The sequence below is a fragment of the Coregonus clupeaformis genome, unplaced genomic scaffold, assembly GCF_020615455.1.
Source record: "Coregonus clupeaformis isolate EN_2021a unplaced genomic scaffold, ASM2061545v1 scaf0039, whole genome shotgun sequence".
NCBI lineage: Eukaryota > Metazoa > Chordata > Actinopteri > Salmoniformes > Salmonidae > Coregonus > Coregonus clupeaformis.
In genome coordinates this window covers 990,755-1,003,155 of record NW_025533494.1, presented here as the reverse complement: position 1 = coordinate 1,003,155, position 12,401 = coordinate 990,755, and the positions used below count along the sequence as shown (strand labels likewise).

Genomic DNA, 12,401 nt, shown 5'->3' with positions numbered 1-12,401 from the left:
AGATTTAACTTGGTTGGCCAAATTAAGCCCTGGGTAGCTGCTGGAACAGGGTTGGAGAGCCCATAGCATACAAAGTTTGGGCGGAATATCACCTGTCGCGCAGCATGAAGCTGCATGCTAGATTGTTTAGTGGTTGATGTGTGGAGTGAAATAATCCAGTAGCCTACCCTCATGAGATAAAAAAAACAAAGGCGGGAAAGCGGCCCCCATTCGCTATTCCGAGTGCATACTGATGACATGTCTTTTCCCCCCTGTCCCTGCCCATTTGATAATGGGCCATTCTAAATCGAAAGTCATTTTACATATTAGTAAAGACAAGATTAAACTGAGGGTGAAAATATGATCGCTTGATGAGAGAACAGCATGTGCAGCTACAGGCAAGGAACAGAGCGGCAAGTTTTTTTTGCGACATTCTCAAATCATCAATAGCCTATAGTCGCATCATGCAGCCCATATATGTTTTGATTTCTAAGACATTCTAAGGTTTGTACCATATAACTCTATAGGACCTGTTTCAAATGATCACTTAATATGCGCACTAGCTCCGGAATAGGAAAAATAACCTATCTATTTTATTCGGCTAAGTTCAATTACATTCTTCTTACTATAAAATCATATACTATAAATTATTGACACGGGTCTTAAGCATATCTTGTCTGCTAAAAGACCAAGCCTATACAGCCTATGGTATGGCACATGGCCTACTGTATGTTATCTGGCTAACTCATATTCTGTTCTTCTGAAATACATTTTCTTCATATCATAATGTTTATTTAGACCTTCCTAAACTAAATAATAGGTTTATTGTTATGGTGTATATTCAATTGATTTATTAGACTTTTTAAATGTAGATGTTCCAAAAGTGCACATCTGCTGCCTGTATGCTACTTGTATGAGTGGAGGCCTCCAGATGCTAAACATGTCTATGTTAATTAATGGTCAATTACAGTGAGACCAGCAGTCTTTTACATGACAATAACCGGCTGACAAAATTTCATGACTGCCACAGCCCTATTTGTCACAATATCCCTTGATTTTTACAAAACAATGAAAAAATGTAAAATATATATACAAAATAAAAATGTTCTATATATTTGGACAAGCAGCTACAGATGTTGGACAAGCAACTACATATGTTGGACAAGTAGCTACATATGTTGGACAAGCAGCTATTCTACAGTGGTATAGAACTGACTGTTGTCTACATAATTATTAGATATTGAAACACACGTTGCCATCACGCAATGGTTTCAGGTATATCTCATCTACTTAGACTTACTGTACCCTATCAAAAGGTTTTCTGCTTTTTCATAAAGACCCTTAGCTTCATTGTAGACAGCACTAGCTGCTTTCTCTGCTGCCTCCTGTACTGTCTCTGCCTCCTCTGCTGCAGTAGCTCCTACTATCCCTCCTATTACCGCTCCTGCTGTTGCGGCGGTTCCAGCAACAACTCCTACAGCTATGCCTATCCCTGCTCCTATGCCTATCCCTGAACCCACTCCCATGGTCGCCCCTGTCTCTGCTGCAAGTGCTGGTCCTGCTACCTCCGCCACGACTGCTGGCCCTGTCATTGAAGCTGCTATCTGACTTTTGACTAAATTGAGCAATGGTTGTGTAGCGAGTGTGAGTGGTAGCATTATCAGCATTGACACCCCTAGTAGAGCTCCTACCACTGCACCTGTTACAATCCCTGATAATTTGATCAGGAGCTTCTTTCTCGCTCTTTCTTTAGCCTGTTTTCTCATCTCTTCCTCTGACATCTGGCCTTTTAACTCCTTCCTAAGACTCTCCATCTCTGCTTGTATTAATCTCTCTGCCTCTTGGAGCATCTCGTTGGTGTAGCATCCTCCTCCGTTCTCTCTCACCATCTTCTCTATGGTGTTGAGTAGCTCTGCTACTTGGTACTGGTTGCTGTGCTGACCCTGCTGATTGGTGTTCCAGTATTTGTTGTCGATGACGTGACAGCGGCCTCCACATTTCTCCACAAGCTTGTTCAGTTCATAATTCTGTTGGACAAACTTCTCAATGGTCAAACCATTGAGTTGTTCACCATGAGTGAAGAGGACTGTGGCATATTTGAAGGCCTCTGGTGAAAAATATTTCTCGATTTTCGCTACAGCTTCTTTTTCGTGAACTGTATACCGTTCCACTTTCAGTACAATGAGAAAGGCATGCGGCCCCGGAGCACACTCTGTTATACATTTGACTATTTTAGGTTTCAGCTCCTCTTTAGGGATGTCAGTGTCAAAGAATCCAGGTGTGTCAATCAGGGTGATGTTTCTTCCTTTGATGTTCTTGGTCTGCGCTTCACATATTTGTGTTGCGGAGGTGGAGGAACTGTCTACGAGAAACACATCATCTTGTCCGAAGATGGTGTTTCCAGCACTGCTTTTACCTCCTCCGGTTTTCCCCAGCAGCACAATCCTGATGTCTATAGGGACGGTTCATAATTATAACTTGAAATGGATCAATCATATAGTAATAATGTATTTGATTTAAAGGTGGGGGTGAAATGTAACTCACCTTGCTCTGGTCGAGCACCCAATACGAACCCTCTGAGATGCAAAGCATTCTGGGCAGTCTGAAAAGCCTGTAGATTAGAACAAACAATACAACTGCAATGAAGGATTGTGACTGTTATTATTTAAAAAAATATGTAATTATGGATGTATGACAGTATTATTAAATGGCTTCGCTGAAACATATTGAAGTTAAAGGATTTTTTTTGTAATGCATTGAGACCTTATTTCAAAGTCTCTCCTCACCTTGGTAGAATCTCTGTCAGTTGGATGGACGACAATGCGGACAAGGAAAGGGCTTCTGCTTGCTCGATTCTGTTCATACCTACGGATCTCTTCTAGCAGAACCTGCGCTGCCAGGTTGTGAGGGAACTGGAGAACCACACCAGTTCCAACTACAGGGAAGGCAATGGAACGGAGGCCCCGTTTCTCACAAGAGGTCAGGATTTTCCTCACACCCTGCCTCAGAGCCTGAGAGGGGACCAGAGGTTAAGGGTTAATGGAGGTTCAAAGGTCATAACACACACACAAGGGGACACACCTGTACTGCTGGTCCTTGGGGGTTGTTGTCCCATAGTGCACAGCTGAGGAAGAAGACACAGCCAGAGCTGAGACCAGACATTCCCTCCACCAGGACGTTGTCACCAGGTGCAGTCTGTCCCCTTGATTCCCTCAGAAACGCTTTCATCAGCCCCGGTCCAGCTGCCTTCGACAAGACATTACCAACACGGGAGGAGAGAGGGTCACTACCAACCATGGGGGACACCAGGGCATCCACCTTCAGAGAGACAGACACACAGAGAAGAGGAAAGAAAGAGATAAAGAAATAAAGAAAAAGGGTAACAGAAAAAGGAAGAGAAAGTTTAAAAGAGAACGGGAACATTGAGTCAGTATGAAGTCAACATATTTCACAGAATGTTGTTGAATCAAGAATGTGGCCATGTCAGTGTCTCTCTCTCACCTGCTGCTTCTCTATGGTTCCCTGGATGATCTCCAGCTGGACACAGACCTCTGGAGCCGCTGCTCCCCTGGTGGAGGCAGAAGTGGTGTCTCTCTGAGGAGCATGTGTAGTGGTAGTGGTGGTGGTGCTGGACTCTCCCTCCCAACCAGAAAACTCCCTCTTCCCCTGAAACAGCCTATCACAGGCCTCCTGCATGGCTTTCACTGCCTCTCCACTCACATCAATCAGAGTGACCTTGGTAAGGATGTGCTGTTCCCTCCCAAAGTCCCTCACTGCAGAGACTATGGCCTCAGAGCACACCTTCAGAGGAACGCCGAATATCCCCGAGCTGATGCAGGGCATGGCCAGGGTCTGGAGCTCCATGGTCTCTGCCAGATCCAGGGCTGTCTTTACTGTCTTCTCCAACAGAGGGCGCTCATTCCCACCTACGCTGCCACCTACTGGTCCCACTGCATGCAGCAGAATCTTACAAGGCAGATTCCCTCCTGTAGTCTCTACCACTGTACCTGTGGGTATTCTCCCTATCTGCCTAACCAGATCTCTGCTGGCCCACTGTACCTCAGGCCCCCCCGCCCAGCTCAGAGCTGCAGCCACGCCCCCAGCATGATCCAGGTCCTCATTGGCTGCATTCACCAGCGCGTCCACCCGTTCCTTGGTGATGTCACCTTGACGCACCACTACTGCAGCCCCAGCCGGAGGCTATAGCTGGCGGCTGCGACCGTCTCCTCACGTCTTCGATCCGGTGCCCGCTTTGCTGACTACGCCATCCTGATTCTGTTGATGGTGTCTCACGACTCACACTGGACCGGTCTATGAGAAAGGCCCCGATCTCCTCCCTCAGCTCCTGAACCTGCTTCAGGTGGCCCAGCAGCTGCACTCTACACCCAGGACCGTACCTGGCCACCACCCTGCACCTGCTCTGGTTCATCTCCTTCACCTTCTTCTCAAGCTTGGACCTCAGTTCAGCCGGGATGGCAGCACTGTTGGGCAAGTCGATCTTCTCCTCCCCAAACTCCCCCAACAGATCCTTCTCAGCCTGGTCCAGTTTCCCAGAGGAGAGGGCGAACAGACAGAGCTCTGTGTCCCCCAGCTCTACCTCCACCTGGCCTTCCAACCCCAGAAGGTTGCCCAGGGCCCCAGGCCTCCCATACTCCTCCCTCAGGAAGGACAGGAGGTTGAGGGAAACCTCAGGCACTACCCTTTCTAGCACCAGAGACATTTTATCTGTAACCAACTGTCTGGCTGTCCGGACTTCATTTGCGTAGCCCTGCAGCACCAGCTGAGCTGAGTCAAGGCGTGTCAACCTCACCCCTGGAACAACCTCACCTAGATCCTTCTCTATCACTTCGCCTAGAAGACGGAGCTCGGCCTGTCCCAGATGACAGGTGATGCTGATCTTCTCCTGCTTCCCTGTGCTCAGACGATGGAGTACATGTTCTCCACCACCAGGTGAAGATGTCTCGACCGGGAGGGAGTGGTTATTCTAGAGTTGGAAAATAAGTAAGTAATTGCAGGGTAATTACACTGTGATAACTATTACAATACTTTATTATTATTACTTTTCTACTTAAGTAGGTTTATGGATTTATTATTGCTGGTCAACCGTCCAGCTGCTTCTGGGATATCTGTTGATTCTTAATTTTAGCGACTAGGTTGGTCTTTTTCATGTTTTTATTTAGTTAAAATGATTCTTCCCTCAATACTACAAAACCACACATTTTTACCTCACAAACTGGCAAACATTCAAGTGTGGGCTAACAGTACAAATACAACAACAGTGCATTGATGTCTGTGTATTTTGACCTCTTATTATGGAAGATAAATGTCGTATCTAACAGGATATGGGACTCAGCAGGTACTGTATAGGTGTGTCTGTTTAGTCTGGACTCACCTCCTGACTGCTGACTGGAGAGGTTGTTGTGGGTGGAGGCTCCAGGCTGTCTCTCAGAGTGAGGGAGAGAGGTCCTCCAGGCATCTCCAACACATGATTAGGTTTCTGAAGTACCCTCTCCTGTACTGAAAGAGTTACAGAGTCACAATGAGTTGTTGTCATGTAGTAGTACTAGTAATAACAATAACAATAACAACAACAACAATAATACTAATATTAATAATAATATGTTTTACTATTTATTAAGCCTTTTGCATTCAGTCCAGGACTTGAAGTGTTAAAGGCATAGGTTACATAAACAGTATAAACAGTATAGAATTGCGAGATTAAAATAAATAAATATCTAAAACAATTTGCACCCACACATTCAGACAAAGTCAGACACCTACGGCATAAACTAGAGGAGTTGTGCTATAATCTCTAAAGTAATATACTGTATTTACATCTATAAAGTTCTTTAAAAAAGGCACTCCAAATATCTGATCACTTAGCCTAAACATTTTCATACGTTTCCGGTAAATAAACGCGATCCTGTAAACTTTGTCACCAACTGATTTTACTGGTCCACAATCTTTAAAAGTACTTTTTTAAATCTTATTTCTCTGTGACGGGTCCAGAGTCTGGCACTCGAAGAAAACAGGGTATTTGAAAAAGTCCATATTATAAAGTAGCCTGGCTATTATTTGTTGTTTAACCTAATAGAAAGAGCAAGTCAGTCGATCGAGGAGAATAAGTAGACTACACTGCTGCCACCATACGCCCATGCAGGAGCGAAAACATACACATGCGCTTGGGCATGTCAAAGGAAGGCCAAAAAGATCATCAAGGACATCGACCAACCGAGTAACTGCCTGTTCACCCCGCTATCATCCAGAAGGCGAGGTCAGTACAGGTGCATCAAAGCTGGGACCGAGAGAATGAAAAACAGCTTCTATCTCAAGGCCATCAGACTGTTAAATAGCCATCACTAGCACATTAGAGGCTGCTACTGCCATTTTAAGAAATGAACACTAGTCACTTTAATAATGTATACATATCTTGCACTACTCATCTCATATGTATATACCGTATTCTATTCTATAATATAATATTCTACTGTATCTTAGTCCATGCCGCTCTGTCATTGCTTGTCCATATATGTACAGTGGGTGAAAAAAAGCATTTAGTCAGCCACCAATTGTGCAAGTTCTCCCACTTAAAAAGATGAGAGAGGCCTGTAATTTTCATCATAGGTACACGTCAACTATGACAGACAAATTGAGAAAAGAAATCCAGAAAATCACATTGTAGGATTTTTAATGAATTGATTTGCAAATTATGGTGGAAAATAAGTATTTGGTCACCTACAAACAAGCAAAGATTTCTGGCTCTCACAGACCTGTAACTTCTTCTTTAAGAGGCTCCTCTGTCCTCCACTCGTTACCTGTATTAATGGCACCTGTTTGAACTTGTTATCAGTATAAAAGACACCTGTCCACAACCTCAAACAGTCACACTCCATTCTCATTTTGTCTGTCATAGTTGACGTGTACACCTTTGATGAAAATTACAGGCCTCTCTAATCTTTTTTAAGTGGGAGAACATGCACAATTGGTGGCTGACTAAATACTTTTTTTCCCCACTGTATATATATTCTTAAATTCCATTCCTTACTAGATTTGTGTGTATTGGGTATATGTTGTGAAATTGTTAGATATTACTGCACTGTCGGAGCTAGAAGCTAACATCTGCTAAAAATGTGTATGTGACAAATACAATTAGATTTTATTTATATTCTTTGATCAGATTTACATAACTTGATGAACTATAGAGATGGTCCTCCCTGGCCTTGAGTTGGCCCCAAAATAGTTGTCTATGATTGGTTCAGATTTAGTCCATCCGGACCGTCCCCAAAATCAATTTCTGTGGACAGGCGGTGCTCATTGAGGGGATTTTATTAATCTGACCCGGGCCCCCAGGTAGGCATGTTTTGCACCAGGTGAAAGTTGTTTGCATTCGTTTTGGAAACGGGCTGCCTCCCGGGCATGAGCCAGGTGCCCCATTCAAAGGCCACAGCGAAGTCGGCTCAAAACAAAAGTGATGCGATTAAGCACATGGGGTAATAAGTAGGATTCTGTGCTTTTATCTGCTTTCCCAATGAAAACTGGTTTGAAAATTCAAACACATATTTTATGGAAAAGAGATGTACATTTCTGGATAATGCACCCCGCAGCTCAGCATAATCGAATCCGTCCAATGGTAGAGAGGTAGGCTTCACGCAGTGACGCTGCTCCACTCACACTGTTGAGCTCAGGTCAGAACCATGCAAAAAATGTGTTTACCATATACTGTAGCGTGTATCCCCTTTACCTTCTCTCTCTCAGAGCATAGATATAAATGGCCAATTGATTGCAGGTTTTCATAAGGGTTATCACTTAATACAAATAAAAATCTACAATTGGAAATAAATCATGGGATGTGTTGTCAAGATAAGAGCATAGCCTACAGTCAGAAAGCCCGCAATTTGGGCACCAGGAGACAAAAATAAAATGGAGTCGCTGGAAGCCTCTTCCAGATAGCAAATAATCGGAAGGTTTTGCTCATGTGCGAGATTCTCAACTTTATGCACAGGCCGTGTCCGAAATCTGGCTTGCCTACTACTGACTTAGACTGCATACTGTGTACTAATCATACTAATCAAGCATATTATGTACTGTTTAGTACTGTTTGATTTCCGCCATTCGATAATTTTGGTACTGTGCATCCGCTGATTGTTGAGTTGCGGCTGTCAGTGAAAAGCATCCAAAATAGTCCTAGGCCTATTGCAGTATTTCAAAATATAATCGCGGTTAAAACACAAAGGAGAAAGGAGACAAAGAAAAAACTCTTATATGTCTTTAGTTATTAAAATTCTCACCTCCCAATACTGAGAGAACAGTAGGCCTAGCCTAGCCTGTCTTGGCACTAGTGGAGAGTATCGGACATATTCTCGGGGAGTGCTCACATTCACTATCTTCATCATTGGATGAGTCAGCGCTAGTGGAACGTTTTTTTTCCCTCCTCCAGGCCAGATGGATGTCATACTGTACAATATGTGTCTCCCCTTTTCATAGGCCTAGATTAGATGGTTTTATTCAAGATGAGGTCGTTATTATTGGTCTTTGTCAGTGTAAGCAGAGTATTATTTGTGTGGTATTAAAGTAACTTTCCAGTGAAAATCTCACTTTTAAAAGTTTATATTCTGTTCACCCATAGCCAAAATAATGTTGTTGACTCATCCTATACTCATCTGACATGCATCACCTAACTGTGATTGCCCCCAGGTGTGTTTCGTGTTTCCCTGTGCCAGCAGTTCTCTTTAACACGTGTATAGGTTGGCGTGCTTGGGGAAGATGAGGGAGTTGAAAGTGTCTATAGTCCAAATTCCAGTGTGGCAGCTTGGTTGCCTAATCTTAACTATGTGCTGTTCAGACAATCTTCTCTCCTTCTCCCTGTGGCACACCTCCCTCAACAATGCACTTTGTTTGTGTGCTCTTGTTATATCAAGCTAATAATGGTGCTAGAATGACTCTGTGAGTGACAGCTGCGAATATTGTGTTATATTTAAGCAATAAGGCCCGAGGGGGTGTGGTATATGGCCAATATACCACGGCTAAGGGCTGTTCTTAGGCACGACACAACAAGTAGCTGTGGTATATTGGCCATATATCACAAACCCCCGAAGTGCCTTATTGCTATTATAAACTGGTTAACAACTTCATCAGAGCAGTAAAAATAAATGTTTTGTCATACCCCTGGTATACGGTCTGATATACCATGGCTGTCAGCCAATCAGCATTCAGGGCTCGAACCACCCAGTTTATAATTAAATGAGCAGTGCTCCAATGTTGATTATTAGGCTGTGTGTGACCATACAATTCTATTTAATATACAAACTGTAACTGCTGCTGCAGAAAATAAAATGATTTCTATTAGCAACTTAATTATCTGCTTGTTATTTCCTGTTGATAAAGAAGCTGTGTTATTATAGATTGTTAATATAGTGTTTGGTAATTATCAGATGACCTCACCTCTATAAAAAAGGTGGCGTAGATCAGCTACTTACTCAGAGCTATACTCGTATTTGTGGCCAAAGTGTAAAGTGAAAAACAAACACGTCATAAACACCACCTCAAACTTGTATTTTAAACAGACCGTTGAAAAAAATGCTTGTTATGTCCTCATAGAGGATGAGCTCTGTGTCCTCCAGCTCTACCTCAACCTGGCCTTCCAACGCCAGCAGGCTGCCTAAGTTCCCATACTCTTCCCTGAGAAAGGACAGGAGGTGGAGGGACACCTCAGGCACTACCCACTCCCGGCGCTCAAGCACCAAAGCAGTCTTTTCTGTGACCCATTCTCTGGCTGTTCGGTCGGACTTCACTTGCGGAGCCCTCCAGCACCAACTGAGCTGAGTCACGCGCGTCAAACCCTCACCCCTGGCACAACCTCACCTAGATCCTTCTCCATCACTTCCCCTAGAAGACGGAGCTCGGCCTTTCCCAAACGACAGGTGGTGTTGAACTTCTCCCGCTTCCCTGTGCTCAGACGATGAAGTACATGTTCTCCACCACCAGGTGAAGATGTCTCGACCGGGAGGGAGTGACTCTAGAGTTGGAAAACAAGTGAGTCATTGCAGGATAATTCCACTGTAAAAAATGATTACAATATTGTATTACTTTTCTATTTATTATTGCAGGTCAACCGTACAGCTGCTTCTGGGATATCTGATGATTCTCCATTGTAGCGGGGTGGTATTTTTCAGTTTACTTTAAGATGGTTCGATTTAGTTAGAATGACTTTTCCCTCAATATTACAAAACTACACATTTATACCTCACAAACTTGCAAACATCCCAGTGTGGGCTAACAGTGCAAATACAACAACAGTGCATTGACGTCATATGAACATAGATTGTTATCTAACATGGTGATATGTGACTCACTGTATAGGTGTGTCTGTATAGTCTGGCCTCACCTCCTGACTGCTGACTGGAGAGGTTGTTGTGGGTGGAGGCTCCAGGCTGCCTCTCAGAGTGAGGGAGAGAGGTCCCCCAGGCATCTCCAACACATGATTAGGTTTCTGAAGTACCCTCTCCTGTACTGGAAGAGTTACAGAGTCATAATGAGTTGTTGTTGTCATGTAGTAGTAGTAGTAGTAATATCAATACCAACAATAATAATAATAATAATACGTTTTACTATTTATTAAGCCTTTGCATTTAGTACAGGACTTAAAGAGTTAAAGGCATATGCTACATAGGCTAGAGGAGTTGTGCTATAACATATTAAGTAATATAATGTGTGTACAGTATATCTAAAAGTTATTAATTCATCTTAAAAGTTATTACAACAACATGCTTCTTCATTTTTAGATTGCTAAAGTCCTGTAGAGTTAATCAATATAATGAAAAGCCAAAGGAATGCATTTGTGCATGTCTGTCTGCATAAGCAGTATGAAAATGTATGCACTCAATAACTGTAAGTCGCTCTGGATAAGAGCGTCTGCTAAATGACGTAAATGTAAAAAATAAGCTTAGCCTGGCTATGTGAAAGTGAAACTTAAGCATATACCAGATCTATTTATTGCATATGTCTAAAAAACATTCGGATTCAACAAATCCTCCAACAAAGTTTAAATATTATTGTTTTACCCAAGTGTAGGCCTATTCAAATAATAAATATGAATCAAGTAGAATAAAAAATATATTGAAAAACAAACTTTCACTTATGAACCGACTTTTGGCAAGACTATATGGTAGAAAGGCACTACATATTCAATCACCTAGCCTACGCATTTTCGTACCTGTCTGGTAAATAAATGCGATCTTGTAAACGTTGTCACCAACTGATTCTACTGGTCCACAATCTCCGCCACCGGATTTACGGCGAATTTCAAAGTACTTTTTTATCTTCTTTCTCTGAGATGCGTCCAGAGTCTGGCACTCGAAAAAAACTGGGTATTTGAAAACGTCCATATTATAAATTAGCCTGGCTTTTATTTGTCGTTTACCCTAATAGAATGAGCAAGTCAGTCGATCGAGGAGAACAAGTACACTACACTGCTGCCACTATAAACCCTTACACGCACGGATTCCTATTTTTGATCAGATGTACTTGATGAATTTATGAGATGGTCCGCCCTGGCCTTGAGTTGTCCCAAAAATAGTCGTCTATTATTGGTTCAGATTTAGTCCGTCCAGACCATCCCCAAATCAACTTCTGTGGATTTGCGGAACTCTTGAGGGGATTCGGTTAATCTGTCCCGGGCGCCCAAGTAGGCGTGTTTTGCAGAGGGTGCGAGTTGATTGTCCATACGTAAATCGTTAGGATCGTAAGAAAAGCCATGCGTGAAACGTAACCTGTTAAATTAGGTCTGTAAACGGACAGACCCTATGTTACGACTATGAATGAACATTTGCACGTACAATTCTTACTTTACGTCTCCCTTTACTCGGTTACTGATCGTTTTATACGTACAAACTTTTGTCAGGAATGTGGCATCAGCAAAAGACATGAACTGAAGTTAGCTTGTCATCAAGCAACTCTAGACCAGACGTTAGGAGTTGCTTTGCAGCTCCGGTTTCATTTCCAAAATAAAAGTGTTGAGCTTGTTTTACAACGGCATCGAAGTTATACCAGTAGATGGCGTAGTATTGGCCTGGGCCTTCAGCAAATGACTTGTGTGAGAATGAATCTAAAGACACAGAAGAGCCTTGTCCAGAATAACCGCCTGAGCTGCAAAATATAAAGTAAATATTATTTATGCTAGACCTATTCCACTATGCCATGCTGTTGTATGTTATTTAATGGCCATATAATTACATACTTTATTTTTATAGCCGCATGGTGATCATGTAACCCTAATGAATCACACCTTTTCCAGTATTTGGGAGCACGGACTGTAGGACTTATATTAGCCGTTTTGACTGTTGTATTTAAGATTCCACTCTGTATGTAGGCTTGTTATAGCCATTTGCATTTCACAACCCCATCACGCAGAGGCTATATCCATA

General features: G+C 42.8%; 1 protein-coding gene across 1 annotated transcript; it reads right to left on the bottom strand.

Annotated features, from left to right (window-relative positions):
* Positions 1 to 478: 478 nt before the first annotated feature.
* Positions 479 to 11,628, bottom strand: LOC121556264. Its single transcript, XM_045212686.1, has 10 exons — positions 11,192 to 11,628; positions 10,364 to 10,488; positions 9,841 to 9,994; positions 5,372 to 5,496; positions 4,280 to 4,963; positions 3,481 to 4,179; positions 3,061 to 3,297; positions 2,766 to 2,990; positions 2,524 to 2,590; positions 479 to 2,431 (listed from the first exon to the last, which is right to left on the bottom strand). Exons 1-10 carry the CDS (start codon positions 11,361 to 11,363, stop codon positions 1,266 to 1,268), a joined length of 3,654 nt encoding a protein of 1,217 aa, XP_045068621.1. The 5' UTR covers positions 11,364 to 11,628; the 3' UTR covers positions 479 to 1,265.
* Positions 11,629 to 12,401: the final 773 nt, after the last annotated feature.

Coding starts and splice junctions, on each gene's coding strand:
- LOC121556264 (XM_045212686.1), bottom strand. CDS start 11,363: ATGGACGTTTTCAAATACCCAGTTTTTTTCGAGTGCCAGACTCTGGAC. Junction 3,298..3,480: donor GAACCATAGAGAAGCAGCAG/GTGAGAGAGAGA, acceptor GTCTCTCTGAAG/GTGGATGCCCTGGTGTCCCC. Junction 2,432..2,523: donor GGGTGCTCGACCAGAGCAAG/GTGAGTTACATT, acceptor CCGTCCCTATAG/ACATCAGGATTGTGCTGCTG.